Source organism: Leptonychotes weddellii, chromosome 12, assembly GCF_054177405.1.
Source record: "Leptonychotes weddellii isolate Sample4059 chromosome 12, ASM5417740v2, whole genome shotgun sequence".
NCBI classification, from domain to species: Eukaryota; Metazoa; Chordata; class Mammalia; order Carnivora; family Phocidae; genus Leptonychotes; species Leptonychotes weddellii.
Genome location: NC_138380.1, coordinates 49,549,840 through 49,564,114, shown reverse-complemented (window position 1 = coordinate 49,564,114; position 14,275 = coordinate 49,549,840). Strand labels below are relative to the sequence as shown.

Sequence of the window (14,275 nt, the reverse complement as noted above, 5' to 3'; positions counted from 1 at the left end):
TAAAAATGGGAGTTGTTACTTTGAGAACTTGAGTGAGACTCCAGAGCAACTCACTGAGGCTTAGGAAACCAAGAGGACTGTGTTAAGAACACCACCTAAGGGGGAGTAACCAGTATTAGGACTCAGCTTCTAGTCACATCATTAACAGAAGGAGCTGTCCACTCCCTGCAGGCTGACCTGACATCGACAGGAAGAATATAATGGTTAATTTTGAAAGATTACACAACTAGGCACATAGGCAACTAAGGTCTTTTATTTCTTAACCAATGAGAGTGGAGGGACAGGGAAAGAATAGGCATTTTTTTTTCTCTGTTCATGATTAGAATAGGTAAACAGTAACAAATTAAGCCTGGTTTGTACGATTTTCAAAGCTGGTCAGAAGTAAAACATCACTAGAAAATTTAGACAGGGTATATTCAATTTGCCTACATTCTTTTTTTATAGCATGTTAATCTGCTGTTCTATACATTTTGCTTTCTCTTTTCCTCCATGCTACATAAACATAATTGGGCAAATAATTAGGATGGAAAGGACCTTACCAATATCACCTAGTTTAATGCCTCAACCTCCTTTTTAACACAAGTAAAAATCCTGATGAGTTTTGAAGAATTCTCTTTCTGTCCTGCGTGCTATGCTAGACACCGATTGTGATTACATAGCCAGAAGTTTAGAGGGCAGCCTTCAAACATAATTATACTAAAAGACAACATAAAGGGCATTCACTGTCAAAAGGAAGATGATAGAGTTCCTTCATTTCTGTGCAGACTGCCATGTTTGGAAATCAGAAATACTCAGAAATGAGAAGACAAAACTTTACTTATTTTTTTCCCCAGATAATTATCTTGAATGGATGAAAGTAACAACTGATGAAAAGCCATCTGGGGTAACTTCAACCTGGGCTTTTCATTTACAAATAGGCTTGAGATGCAGACAGTTGGAGTATGATTTTGCTTGTGTATTTCTTGCAGAAAAAAATGAAACATAAGAATTAGAAGAAATTAAAATGACACAAAACACCACAAATTAAAAGGGTGTGGTTTCAAATTCTTTTCTTTTATACAAAGTGGAAAGTAGGCCACAGTGGGTAGGCGCAGCATTCCATTCTTTATTTTGATGTCACGGTCTTTTCTTCCCTTCTCAAACCTAATTGTCAAATTGGCAGTGTTTTTCTAACTCAGTTTTTATAGTGGAGTAAAAACAGCCATGCTGATTCAGACATTGCAAAATAATTGAGACTATTTTGCCTATTTCAGCAAAATGATTTGACGTTTAAAGGTCAGATGGCATAGTGTGATGTATAGTTGCAGTGAATTAACCATATTCCCTTCTTTTCCATTTCTGTATACACAAGTAACAAAATCCCTAGCTGAAAAGGAAAATCGGAATTATTTGTACTTTATTTCCTTTCGTGATTTGAAGTCTTGGGGTTTTTACATCTGTAAAACTCATGTGGCCATTTGTCTGTGGCCGGTCATGTGAGGCATGAACAAGCCTCATGCACCCTCAATATTCTTCAAGCTCCAGGACAGAAGGGTCCCCCCATCTGGAGCTTTCTGAAGGAAAGTGATACATCTGATAGCAGTCTATGCCACCTTTCTTTGAAGAACTCCAAACTGTATATAAACTAAATCTTATATTGAGTACCTCTGAGTTTTATCAATACATGGATAAATATGGATATAAGAAATTAAGGCTTTGGACTTTTTAAACTTCACGCTAAAACTCTAGGTGTCAATAGCACAGCAAATTGAATTTTTCTGTTCCCATGAAGTTGTTTATCAAATGACAGCAGGAAATCTTAATTGAAAAGGATATATCCTCTTTTATCTTTTAATTATATTTAATATTTCAAGTGTGTTTCACATTCTAATTCAGAATCAGTACTGTAAGGGGCCACACAGTAAAAAAATTTAAGTTTCGTGGGCCACATACTGTCTCTCTTGCATGTTCTTCTTTTTTATTGTTTTACAGCCATTTTTTAAATGTAGAAAGCATTTTATGGCACTCAATCAATACAAAACACGCCATAGATTGTTATATTTGTCCTACTGTCCCTAGTTTTCTGACCCCTGTTCTAAATTAAGAGGGGAATTAAAATCCTTGTATGAATGTTTTTATATTGCCTACCACCATCCCATCTAATACTCACCAGTGCTACAGATGTTCCTATTCATAATTAGTGAGCTAATACTCCAACTAATATTGAACTTGATATAATCTCCTTCTTCCATAACCCTATGAAATTCTGTGTTTCCCCTAAATTTAACGTCCATAATAATTACCTTTACTTGCTTAATGGCTGAATTCACCAATGGTCCGTTAACTCCTTGATGACAGGGAGGGAGTCTGTCTTGTTCCATTCTGTATCCTCAGCACCTAACAAACTACTGTCCCTGAGTAAGTATTCAATCTGTATTCTTTGACTGAATGATTAGTTGGAAACCCAATTCCCTGAATCAGCTGAACTAAAGGAGGAATGACGGAATGCCAGATCAGAATAGCCACTGCCAGGAAGATCACTAAGCAAATATCCAGCTAATGTGTAAGCACATATTCCAAATAATTCAGGCCAACCTTATATATAATAAAACATATTTCTATACTTCGATACATTTCCTGTTCTTAGGGAAAAACCTGATTGGTTACAAGAAAAATAAAAATACCAAATTTTACTTGGTCATGATAAATTAAATTTTAAGCTTGCTCCACTAATTCCAAGTTTATTGTATGGCTATTGAATGACAACTAACCAATGCTATGGTAATAAAAGTTCTAGATTCAGTTTCAAAATCAGGAGAATTTTAGCTGCAATCTTGTATCTTCCAGCCTCATTATGAACATCTTCCTTGGTTTATTAAATTATTTACAGGCTATTGTGTGTCTAAAAAGTTGGGAGATTTTATGGTCTAAACAATATAGATTTCCAATTCTTTTTTATTTTTTTTTATTTTTAGTACCTTATTAGGCATGTGACTCCTGAGGGCTTGCTTTATATTCCAAATATAATAATATATAATAAACATACTAGCTGGGTTCTTTGAGAACTGAAACTTACATTTGGAATGACTGAATGGCCTATTTTGAATAAATTTTCATTTGAAGCAGCCTTTCCAACATAAAATATTTAGAAAGAATTAAGATGGTATAATTTTACAGTGATCAGTTAACAATATTTAAAGTCCTTGGTTTAAATCTCCTCTTTAATATTCATTTTCTTCTTTTTAAATAAAATTTAGGAATTAAAGCTTTAGTTAAGACAAATTTACTAGTTTTCTTATTGGAAACATGCAGCTATTTTGAATAGTTGCATAATCTGTGCAATATTGGAAGATGGCTTCTTTGCAATATTTGCTGTGTGGTTTTCTTTGATTATAACTGAGATGATATGCACTAAAAACGTCAGTGATTTTCCTTCTTTTAAACAGGATTTCATTTCAGGTGGATCAAGGAATGAACGTTGTGATATTATTTCCAATTTAATAAGCAAAGGCTGTTCGACTGATTCAATAGAATACCCATCTGTGCATGTAATACCAAGGGAAAATGAAATTAATACCCAGGTGACGCCAGGAGAAGTGTTGATCCAGCTGCGTCCAGGTTTGGTGATTTTCAAATAAATCTATGATGATTCTCACTTGAAATTACATTTAGCTTTATTTGCTCATATTTAATATTTTGTGGAAGGCACTATTATTGTAGTAGAAATAACAGTGGGCTCAGAATCAAGAAGTCAGAATTTTGCTCTTTTTTGTGCCTATAGCTAGCTAGCTGTGTGGCCTCAGACACTCTCTGCAAACCTAACCACACTATATCATAATTACGTGTTTCCAGACTTGATCACATTGTAGTGTAATTGTGTTCCTATTCCATTGCCAGCTCTGGAAGAAAGAGAACTTGTTTTATTCCACTGCTTCTCCAAAGCCTCACAGAGTGCTGGCTTATAGTAAGCACTCCATAAGTATTTGTTGACTTGATTAGTTGATTAAGTAGTAAGAGCTGTAAATTAAGCTAAGCCGTTAGAGCCTGTGTGATAAACTTTGAAACACAAAACTACAATTCATAATTATCATAATTAACTTGACCTACTTTGTGGTGGCCCCTGAGATTAACACATATTTCTCCTCCTATACTTCTCTTGTACTTGCCATTTTATCACATTGTATTCCAGTTTGGCACATGTAGTAGGCCACTGGAAATTATTCAGTTTCCTCTGGTGCTAGAGAATCCCAGGGTACAAACTACACATGGCAAGATAAGTTCAGGTACACAGGTATGCATCAGTCAATTAGATGCATTTAGTTTTCAGCAGTATGCAATTTCTTTCAAGTCTCCCATTATTTCATTCTGGGTGGTCTTGTCCTGTCATTAAATTTTTTAATAACCATTATTGACACATGACCTCCCTATTCCAAAGCTGAGCTATTTCTTCCAGATTCTTAGATTGCCAGAAAAACAAAGTCTATTTCTTTCTTGGCTTTAGACATATTCCCAGCTTCCAATTAAAACTATGCTCTTCACCATATAACACAGCCCAGTGTGGACATATATAAGCAACATTTGGAAAGGGATACACAAAAATGAAAGAAATTAGATTGGTAAGATTATGCCATTCACTATCCTCTATTGCTACCATAACAAAATACTGTACAATAGGTGGCTTAAACAACAGAAATTTATTTTCTCACAGTCCTGGAAGCTAGAAAGTTTAAGATCAAGGTACTGGCTGATTTGGTACCTGGAGAGGGAGAGAGAGACACACCCAGAGAGAGGGGGACAGAAAAAGAGCTCTGTGGTATCCCTTCTCATAAGGGCACTAATCTCATCATGAGGGCCCCACCCTCCTGAACTCATCTAAACCTAATTATCCCCCAAAGGCCACATCTTCAAACACCATCACATTATGGGTTAGGGCTTCAACACAAATTTGGAGGGAAAACAATTGAGTCCATAGCACTTGATATATAAAATAATATTTTCAAAGGCCATGGAATATTTTTAGATATTAATCATATCTTAAACAAGAAAACTTAATTCCAAAAAGTGAAACTTTTTATAGGTCAATATCACTGTACACTATGCAATAACTTTTGAAATCAATATAAGAGGATAAACAAATATTAAATAACAAACTAAGAAAAGCTTTTCCTAAATAAAGTCTGTCTCCAAGAATAAATCAAAACTCTAGTCATAGACTATTTAATAATTACAATAACAACACACATCAAAATATATGGGATGTGATTAAAGTTGCTCCCAGGAAAATTAAAAGCTTTAAGTGCTTTTATTATTAAAGAATGAGCAAAAATTAACTAAGCATCCAAATTAAGATATAGGAGCAACAAAAAGAAAATAGCCATAAGGAAAACAAGAGAAAGGAATTCATAAGTTAAGAAAAGAATTATAAAATGCAAACTAGAAATAAAAGGGTAAAATTAATGTATAATTCCAAGAGTTGGTTCTTTGCAAACTCCAATAAAAATAGATAAATTGTTGTCAAAGCTGATTAAGAAAAGAAGAAAAAAGTAACCCAGCTATAACCAAAGAAACAAATATTAAAGAAAAAAAGACTATGAAAATATTAAGCATAAAAATCTATGGTAAAATGCATAAATATTGATAATATACATAATTTTAAGGAAAATACATATGACTAATATTGCTCAAGAAGAGGGAGATCCCTAAGAAACTTAATAAAAATAAAAGAAATTAAGAGCATTGTAAAAGAAAAACCCACATTGTGTACTTAATGTTTTCTTGGGAAGAAATGATTTCATGTTCACCCAAACATTAAGAAATGCACTATCCCTATGCTACATAAACTCTTCCATTAGTTTTTAGAGAAGGCCTAGAAGCTACCCAATCGGTACAAGGTTAGCATAACCCTAGTATCAAATCCTTAACATTTTGGGCGCCTGGGTGGCTCAGTCGTTAAGCATCTGCCTTCGGCTCAGGTCATGATCCCAGGGTCCTGGGATCGAGTCCCACATCGGGCTCCCTGCTCAGCGGGAAGCCTGCTTCTCCCTCTCCCACTCCCCCTGCTTGTGTTCCTGTTCTTGCTGTCTCTCTCTGTCATATAAATAAATAAAATCTTAAAAAAAAAAAATCCTTAACATTTTAGGAAATCACATTAAATCATATGTGATAAGAAAAATAATGCCAAAAGGAAAAAATATATATTGTTATCTCAACAGATGCTGAAAAATCATACAGTAAAATTTAGTGTCCATTCTGCCAAACCAAAACTGAAGAATAGTTCTTTAATATGTATTAAAATCCTTCTGGAAGTTTTATATAAAAGCAGTTAGACTAAAAAGCTAAATACAAGTTACAAACATTTTGAAAAGATAAAGCAAAATTATCATTATATGTCTCTGGTAAATCCAAGCAAATCAACTAAAATTAACTTTTAAAATTAAAAATAAAAAACAGGGGCACCTGGCTGGCTCAGTCCATAAAGCATGAGACTCTTGATCTCAGGGTCATGAATTTGAGCCCCACATCGGGCCTAGAGCTTACTTTAAAAAAAATAAATAAATAAAAAATAAATTCCTCAGCCATCGTTATATAAACAAGGTATACATATTTTTAAAACTAAATAAATAGAGGTGCGCCTGGGTGGCTCAGTTGGTTGAGCAACTGCCTTCTGCTCGGGTCATGATCTCAGAGTCCTGGGATCGAGCCCCGCTTTGGGCTCCCTGATCCACGGGAAGCCTGCTTCTCCCTCTCTCATTCCCCCTGCTTGTGTTCCCTCTCTTGCTGTCTCTCTGTCAAATAAATAAAATCTTAAAAAAAAAAAAAAAGATAGATAAATAAGGCGGGTTGTTTTTTAAAATATTCAAATCAATGAATTTCCTATGTAATATTAAATATAATGAAAAAAAGGATCAATTCATAGCAGCAACCTAAAATGTAAACTGTCTAGGGATAAAGTGTTTTAAAAAATGTATAAGATCCACTGTGCAACCTTGAAGAAGATATGAAAAAGTGCAGAAGAATTTTATGTTCCTGATTAGGAAGACAATACTTATAACAGTGACAGTTTTCTATAAACATACTCTATAAATGTAACAAAATCCAAGTGAACAAATAAATGTAAGTCAATCCCAATCCAACCTGAATGAAGTTTTTTAAAACCTTCAGTGATACTTGTATGCATGTATCTTTATATACAATAGCATATTCATTTAGGATACATTCTTATAAATAGATTTACTAGGTCAAATATATACAAATTTACTTAGGTTTTTAATGTATATTATCAGGTTATTAGCAAGAAAAATGGATGTCCGATTAAGGCTTTCATGAGTCAACCTTGCCTTCTCATTCTTTTCAATCTCTTCAGTTTTTTAAGTGTAACTACTGTTACCTGTTTCTTTTGCCTTTTTTCCTAGTACTAGGAAGCTTCCTAAGCTTATTAACCATCTTAGTTCTCTTTTTTGTGTGTGATATGCCTCTCCATACAAACTTTCCTATTTTTCTAACTAAACATTACCTTTTATTTTAAAGATTTTATTTATTTATTTGACAGAGAGAGAGAGCACAAGCAGCGGGAGCGGCAGGTAGAGGGAGAGGGAGAAAAACAGGCTTTCTGCCCCCTGAGTGGAGCGGAGAGTCCCGCAGGGCTCAATCTCAGGACCCTGGGATCCTGACCTGAGCTGAAAGCAGATGCTAACTGAATGAGCCACCCAGGCGCCCCTAAACATTACTTTTCAGTAGCTTATACATGAAGCTTATCATATATTATTTGCCTCTAATAAATGTAACTATATCCTTTCAAAATGTCTTGCTGTTTTTTAAACACTTGGGATTTGAAACTTACAAGGGTGCATTTCTTTTTTATTGGTGTGTTACCTTTAAATTTATATACTTAAATGAATTTAGTTTGTTCCTTTTTGTAGATATAATGGTGGTTGAATCCTCCTGAGACTAAAAATTAACAGTTCAGAAGTTGGCTGTTTCAGTGCTATAGATAAGCACTGACAGAATGGTAATGAGGCAGGAGAGAAGTGGAAAGACACGAGGGGTAATGGGAGGTAGCATCCCCGGGGGTTGTTGTCAATGAGCACAGGGACACTTGGGTTGCGGCTCAAGCAACAAGGTAAGAGAGGTGGCTGCCCTCTGTAGAAGGTGTGGTACTGAGTTCAAACTGAGACATTTTAAATTGGGGTGGTGACTTATTTATTATATATGAGGCTGCAGTTCAGCAGGAGATACAGGTTGGATAAAGATGTGGGAGACTTCAACATAAGGTGGTAAATGATGGTAAGTGAAGGCAGTATGGGGAGTGGGAGAGTGAAAAGAGAAATGCTTAAGATCTATGTCAGTCCCTATGGGGTTTGATTTTATTCATTTTCCCACTACTATTTGAATTTCTGTATGCAAATTAGTGTAATTATCTAATGTGTTTAAGTCATCTTTCCAATGTAGCCATGACAGAACTATATTTTATAATATGCATATATAACAAATGCTTATTAAGTTATATTTAATAAGTTCATCTAAAAACTACACATGGCATCAAAGATGTGCCAGCTTTGAGGCATAATATATAAAGTTACATTTTACCAACTCCAGATATATAGAACCATCACTCCTCATAATATAAAAGTCCTTTCTACTAGGACACATACCATGCATACCTAAGTATAAAATGCATTTATTCTCTAATATTGATTTCGATGTGATTTATTTATAATCACTTCTTATAAAAATTCATTACCTTCAATGTAGCATCTCTTAAGAATTTAACATTATTTTCAGGGATACTGATTAAACTTTTTAAAGAATGTTAGTAGAACTCTATTATATATTTATTTTTTTTAAGATTTTTTTTTTATTTATTTGACAGAGAGAGACACAGCGAGAGAGGGAACACAAGCAGGGGGAGTGCGAGAGGGAGAAGCAGGCTTCCTGCGGAGCAGGGAGCCTGATGCGGGGCTCGATCCCAGGACTCTGGGATCATGACCTGAGCCGAAGGTGGACGCCTAACGACTGAGACACCTAGGCGCCCCTATTTTATATATTTAAAATGAGATTTAAAAGTGATATTTTCTTTCACTTTTTACTTCTTAAAATATACATTTTTTCTTATTTTTACCTATCAATCTTATGGAAAAATAACAGAAAGAAGCTACTGATCCTACTTGATATTCCCTGAGAACACTGAAATGAAATCTTTAGGAAGATAGAAGAAAGAAATTCTCCAATTCTGCTTCAGAAGTAATACAATAAGGATTAGTGTAATCTATAGCTCACTAATTTAAGAAAATCTTCCAAACTCAATTCATTTTAATATCGTAACAAAAGAATTCCCTTTAATTTAGTGTAGCTTAACTTAAAACGTAAGATTTTTCAGGTATTCTTCCTAAATTCAAAATTTTTTTAAAAACCAGAAAAATACAGATATCACGCATCCTTTCCCCTCCACCCCTGGCACATACTCATTTTATCCCCCACAGAAATTCAGAAATGTGCTGGAGTCTGTGCCTTATTGTTTCAAACCCATCTCATTTTTGGGCCTTCTCCTTCCCCGACCCAAGTACAATAAACAGAATTTGGCTGTTCTTTCTTCCTACCAGTTTTCCACACTTTCTTACGGTTTTTCAATTTCATCTTATGCAGAACATTTTTAGTTATCTTTTCTTAATGTCCAGTCATGGTTGTAGCCAAGTCTTCAGAGATGTTCACACCATTATTTCAGTGATTTTAAACTCATTCTAACTACTTTCAATTCTTTGGGCTATTCAAACCAATACTGGCGAAAGTTCTAAGTAGGTCTCAGCTTTACTCCAAGTCCTCTTTCTTATTCTATGTCACAGACCTACTTCCCTTTGAAGTTGATTGATGGAAAAAAGGATCTGAGCCTTTAGAATCTCAAAAGGTATAAGAATGAAGCTTTCTTGGAGATAATATAAATCGTGGCATAAACATTTTGGGGCCAGGTGACACTCTTTCCTCTCAAACAGAGAAACTAAGTTTTTCCTACTCTGTAGGAAGTAATTCATAGATAATGAGCTTCTCACTAAGTTTAAAATATGGGGAGCTTTTGAAATGATGTATCAAAATGCGCTTCAAATGTAGTTTAGTTAAACACATTTATGAGTGGCTATGGCCTGTACCAAACCCAGAAGCTTCAGAGATAAATGAATAGTTTTTATGCTAATGATGTTTAGTAATACTAATGGTATTACTAAGCGATAATTACTAACACATATATATTTACTGTGTACCAAATACTGGAGTAAATATTTTAAATAGACACTAAAGGAATCTGCTCTCAGAGTAGTATTTATGACACTGCTGCCTACATTGATAACCTCACAGATATTGTCTTATTTTTACATGTGTTTCTTTCTTATCCAATATATTCAAAATCACATTAATGTCATCTGCCTTTTGAGCCCTGCGTTGTTGGCACCCCAGTATGAACTGAATGGAGATTTTATCTGGGGACACAAATGCTGTTCCCTACATTGCCCAGGTCCCCAGTGTGGCAGTGCGGGAATTTGCTTGCAAGGCTACCCATAAAAAGGTATTTCTACTGCCTCTGAGAAGGTTTCTTCTTCATATATAATGAAACCATCAAGAGCGAGCTTGAAAGCATATGTGGACTATCTCAAGCTCATGAGCAAAACACCGCAATCCAAGCTTGGCTTCCTCCCTAACAAGCAAAGTGGGGTTTGAGATCAGCCTATCTAGGGCTGCCTACGTTGAGCTGATGACTTAAAGTTAGAACTTTATGGGAACTTTAAATGCCTTGCAGTTTATTATTTTTTAAAAGACTTATCATTTATTTTAGAGGGGGGAGGGGCCATGGGAGAAGGGAGAGAGAATCTCGAGCAGACTCCCTCTGAGCATGGAGCCAGACTCAGGGCTCCATCTCACCACCCTGAGGTCACTACCTGAGCTGAAATCAAGAGTTGGATGCTCAACCAACTTCGCCACCGAGGCACGTCAAATGCTTTGCAGTTTAGAAGTGGTAATTATCATTTTCTCCAGCAATGACTAAAAGGCCTGTGTATGGAAGGAATCCCTTTTCCCCTTTATTAAAATTTTGTCTTACTGAGGCGTCAGCCCATGCTGAGGTCTTCCAATGACCTAGGTACATATCTGAGACCAGCATCTATATAATTCAAAATCAAGCTACCACAGCCTAAACCCTCCAACCCTGATCGTTTGGCAGGCTTCCTTACAGCCATCTTCTTTGCTGAGGCCAGTGAGACGGGGATTTGCTTGCAAGGCTAAGAGCAGCTAGTGTGTGCTGAGGGCCCTTGTAGGGCTAACATTTGGTTGGACCTCTCTGAATATCTTAGTCCTCTAAGGACTGTGCCTTTGCAGTTTCTGTTGGCGAAGATAACCACCAACTTTATAACAACCTGGACAATATACTATCTAGTGTATTTTTCAATAACTCCATGAAAACACACAGCAATTCATCCTTAGGCAGAGCCACCATAAACTGTAATGATCACCAAGATGAAAACACCATGTGGCCGGTGCCTTAGGTCTTCAGCCTTATACCCAAGTCAACATTTAAAAAACAACTACACAATTTGTAAAGAAGAAGAAGAAGAAGAAGAAGAAGCTGATCCACACATTAAAACACATGAACCACACTCCCCAATTATGCTCCATTTCTATTTCTTATCAATCTGGCTCTGTCTAGATTCTGACATTCTCCTGAATTGAACTTCTCCACCCAAAGTACAAGACACTTCCACAGGGACAGGCCTTTTTACCAGACACTGGAAAAGCAGAGCCGAATATATGCTCTTTGGAGGCAGCCCAGCTCGTAAAGGAAAGGAGTGAGAGAGTGGGCTGGGTGGCTTTCACATCTTCCAATTTCTCCTCCCAAACTCTTGGGCCAAAAAACTAAGAGTGTTACAATAAAGAGGTTTCCAGCATATACAGGCAAATTAGGAAGGAGTAATTTCTTCCATAATTATTATTACATACCAGATAAACCTTATTTTGAATACATTCTGTAACTGGTTTAAAAACATTTGATTTGTAAAATAATTTAAAAGAAAATATTGCTATTCTTGAGCATATTAAGACTTAAAATATGACTTGATAAATTAGAGGATTCTTCTGATGAGTAGATCAGGCTATCAATTGTACATACAAATTGGTGTTCATTAAAAAAAAATTGTTCTACTCAAATTACTCTCCGCTGACAAATAATGACTTAGAAAGCATTTACTTTATTGTTTAAAAAAGTAAAATTCACAAATTGCCCATATTTAAAGAGATGACTGCTTACCATATACTTACTGGTTTCCAATTATGGAAGGAATAAGTCATGGGAATAAAAGGCACAGCATAAGGGATTCAGTCAGTGATACTGTAATAGCTATCAAATGATAATGGACAGAGAACTAAATAAAATGGTATTGTACACAGTTGTTGGGAAGCTCCCACATTTCTCCTCATGGTGACCCTCTCTTCTTGTCTAGTTCCTTTGCTTCCATGATCCCTCTTCAACATACGTCTATCAAGTACCCACTATGTGTTAGACAAATGCTGTTCCCTACATTGCCCAGGTCCCCAGTGTGGCAGTGCTGGGTACAGTTCTTTAGACCGCTGTCTCATTCCTTCTCAGGACTAACTGTTGGGAAGGATCTCATCATCTAATTCATTATGAAGTACTACATATCCTGGATAGGTTAACCTACTACTCAGTACCAGAGTTTTCACTTCACATATGTAAATATGCCTTAACCCAAAAGGATGAATTCGTACCTTCATCCAACAAGAGGTAACTTTTCTTAAGATGCCTTTCTACTTTTCTTCAAACCAAAAACCTCTTTCAAACCACGACAGTCACCTACTCTTGAGATAGAACGCTGCTTGCAATATTTAGTGCTGTCTTTTCCTAGATACTAAGGGAAGTACGGGTTCATATGGTGATAAATATATTCTCTATTACACTTATATTGAGCTGGTCCATTTGTTACTATCACTGTCTGCACCACAGAATTGTGAGAAATGCATTGTAGAAGTTGGAAACTAATAAACTGACATGGTTTTCAAATTGCCTTAAAATTATTCCAGGATATTCCTAACTTCATTCATTATGCACAAATTTGTGCTAGTTGTTCTGTATATAAAATGTGACTGATTTATTGAGAGCTTATCCTGAGATGTTTAAAATGAATACTACATAATGTCTGTCTTTCTTTGAACCAGAAGCTGAAGCTAATTTTATGCTGAAAATTCATCCTCTGAAGAAATACCCTGTGGATCTTTATTATCTGGTTGATGTCTCGGCATCAATGCACAATAATATTGAAAAATTAAATTCCGTTGGAAATGATTTATCTAGAAAAATGGCATATTTTTCCCGTGATTTCCGCCTTGGATTTGGCTCCTATGTTGATAAAACAGTTTCACCATACATTAGCATCCACCCAGAAAGGATTCATAATCAATGCAGGTATCTAGGTGTTGATGTGGACTTCATAATACCAAATTAAATTTTTTCTTATAAAATCTCTCTTTGTTTTTATATAAAGGACTCACTAAATTTTATATTTTTGTTTTATTAAGTGAGAAATGAAAATATTTGGAGAGGAGGTATGTTCCTATCCGAAAACTTACGAGATTATGTGTAGCTTGGATTTTTTATTTTGTTTTTTTTTTTCAAATATCACTCAGTTTCATCACCAAAAACCCACAAGTAATATTAGTAATTTTGGATAAACCCCCAATATTCAGGCCACCATGCATATAAATACCTGTTTGAGAATTCTGTATGTGTCCTTTGTGATGGCTCCAAATTTGTTAAATTAAGGTTTGTCAAATTTAAAATACTTAACATTGCCAGTACTGCAACTATCTTTACATTACTCTGTAGTGATTATGTTTATAATTATGTTGCCTAAGATGTGACTTCAAAGAAAGTTCAGCTAGGACATGAAGGGTAGTTGGAAAGAGGAGAATTTGTCTGTTTTCTGGAAAGAGCCCCTTTTCTTATCATTTTGAAAGTCTGATTCTAAAGAGCATATGCTGCACTAAGAAACAAGAACTGACCTTAAAAATACAAGTTTCTCAGACAGTATCTTAATTAACCTGTTGAGTTCTCCGAGAGAAATGTGTTCAGTTCTTCCTTAATATAACATTTCATTTTAACATCATCTTCTTTCCTACTTCCATGAGTTGCCCAGATCACTTTACAGTATACACATCTACCAAAACAGCTCTGCTAACTGTTGGAATGAATACATCTCCTCATGGAGCTTCATGTTCCTTCTCCCTAAGCATGCATGTGCCTGAA

The 14,275-nt window shown here is 35.5% G+C and overlaps 1 protein-coding gene across 1 annotated transcript in view; it reads left to right on the top strand.

Moving 5' to 3' along the window:
- Positions 1-14,275, top strand: part of ITGB8 (integrin subunit beta 8) — a 79,152-nt gene that overhangs the window by 31,428 nt on the left and 33,449 nt on the right. Inside the window, exons 3-4 of the mRNA XM_081800436.1 lie at positions 3,426-3,597; positions 13,189-13,435. Of these exons, the coding sequence (XP_081656562.1) occupies positions 3,426-3,597; positions 13,189-13,435 (419 nt within the window). The remainder of the gene's footprint in view (positions 1-3,425; positions 3,598-13,188; positions 13,436-14,275) is intronic.